The 891-nt window shown below is 50.6% G+C and overlaps 1 protein-coding gene across 1 annotated transcript; it reads right to left on the bottom strand.

Annotated features, from left to right (window-relative positions):
- Positions 1-23: 23 nt before the first annotated feature.
- On the bottom strand, positions 24-771 carry PPTG_20342 (hypothetical protein; the record flags this gene model as incomplete). The annotated part of the gene is made up of 4 exons (XM_008919115.1): positions 24-366; positions 431-464; positions 536-636; positions 704-771. Coding segments are annotated over 4 exons (546 nt in total), but the record flags the coding sequence as incomplete, so codon positions are not given.
- Positions 772-891: the final 120 nt, after the last annotated feature.

Genomic DNA, 891 nt, shown 5'->3' on the forward strand with positions numbered 1-891 from the left:
TCGTATTCCTCTTGAAGCTTGACGAGCTTGCTGTCTGCAGCTGGCACCTCAGCGCGACGCCGTCTCTTACCGGCAGCTCTAGTCGATGAGCTACTGGACTGTTGCGTGGCTTGGGTATTATCCTGCTCACTAGCTGGTTCACTGGCCGGCTCGTCCTCTTCGTCGTGGCTCGACTTTCGATTAATGCTTACGCGCCGCAACTTCTTAACTGGGCGAGGGCGTGGAGGCGAAAGCACCACTTTGGTGGGGCTCTGAGTGCACTGCAGCTCCTCATGCACACGTTTTCGAGTACGGCCAGCTACAGACATTTCGTCTGCGCTCACTTGTGCGTGAAGTTCTTCATTCTGCTTCGTCAGGCCACTGGGTCTGCAACCAATCGACATGTTAGAAATATTTCTACCATTATTAACAAATCATGACACACACGTACAAGATCTCGAGTTTATACGCGAGCGGTGATACTTCTGGTAAATAAATAGACAATAACAGTGGTAAAAGAACGAGAGTGTAACGCAAAAACAGCTTCTCTGCAAACCTTTAGAGTTGGGATCCGCAAAATAAATTACGTAACCTTTCTTCAGCTCCGCCTTCCTTCGTAGTCCGACCTTTTGGCTGTTAACCCAGACGCCGTAGCGGCTACTTCACAGCACCAGCGTGTTAGAACGAGCATGCGTGGTGCAGAAGCTTGCAGCTCAATTGTTACCTTAGGTCCTCGATCTCCACTAATGGATTTCCTTGGCCGTCCTTACCCTGCAGCCGGATGAGGCAGTGCTGCACGCAATAGCACAGTAGAAGCCGTCTAAGACACTATAAAAATGTTGACATAAGAGTTACAAATCCACGTACCAGGCCACTGAGACCAGACAGCGGCCTCCGGAGCGATAGACGTCC

The sequence above is a fragment of the Phytophthora parasitica genome (assembly GCF_000247585.1).
Source record: "Phytophthora parasitica INRA-310 unplaced genomic scaffold supercont2.509, whole genome shotgun sequence".
Lineage (NCBI taxonomy): Eukaryota > Oomycota > Peronosporomycetes > Peronosporales > Peronosporaceae > Phytophthora > Phytophthora nicotianae.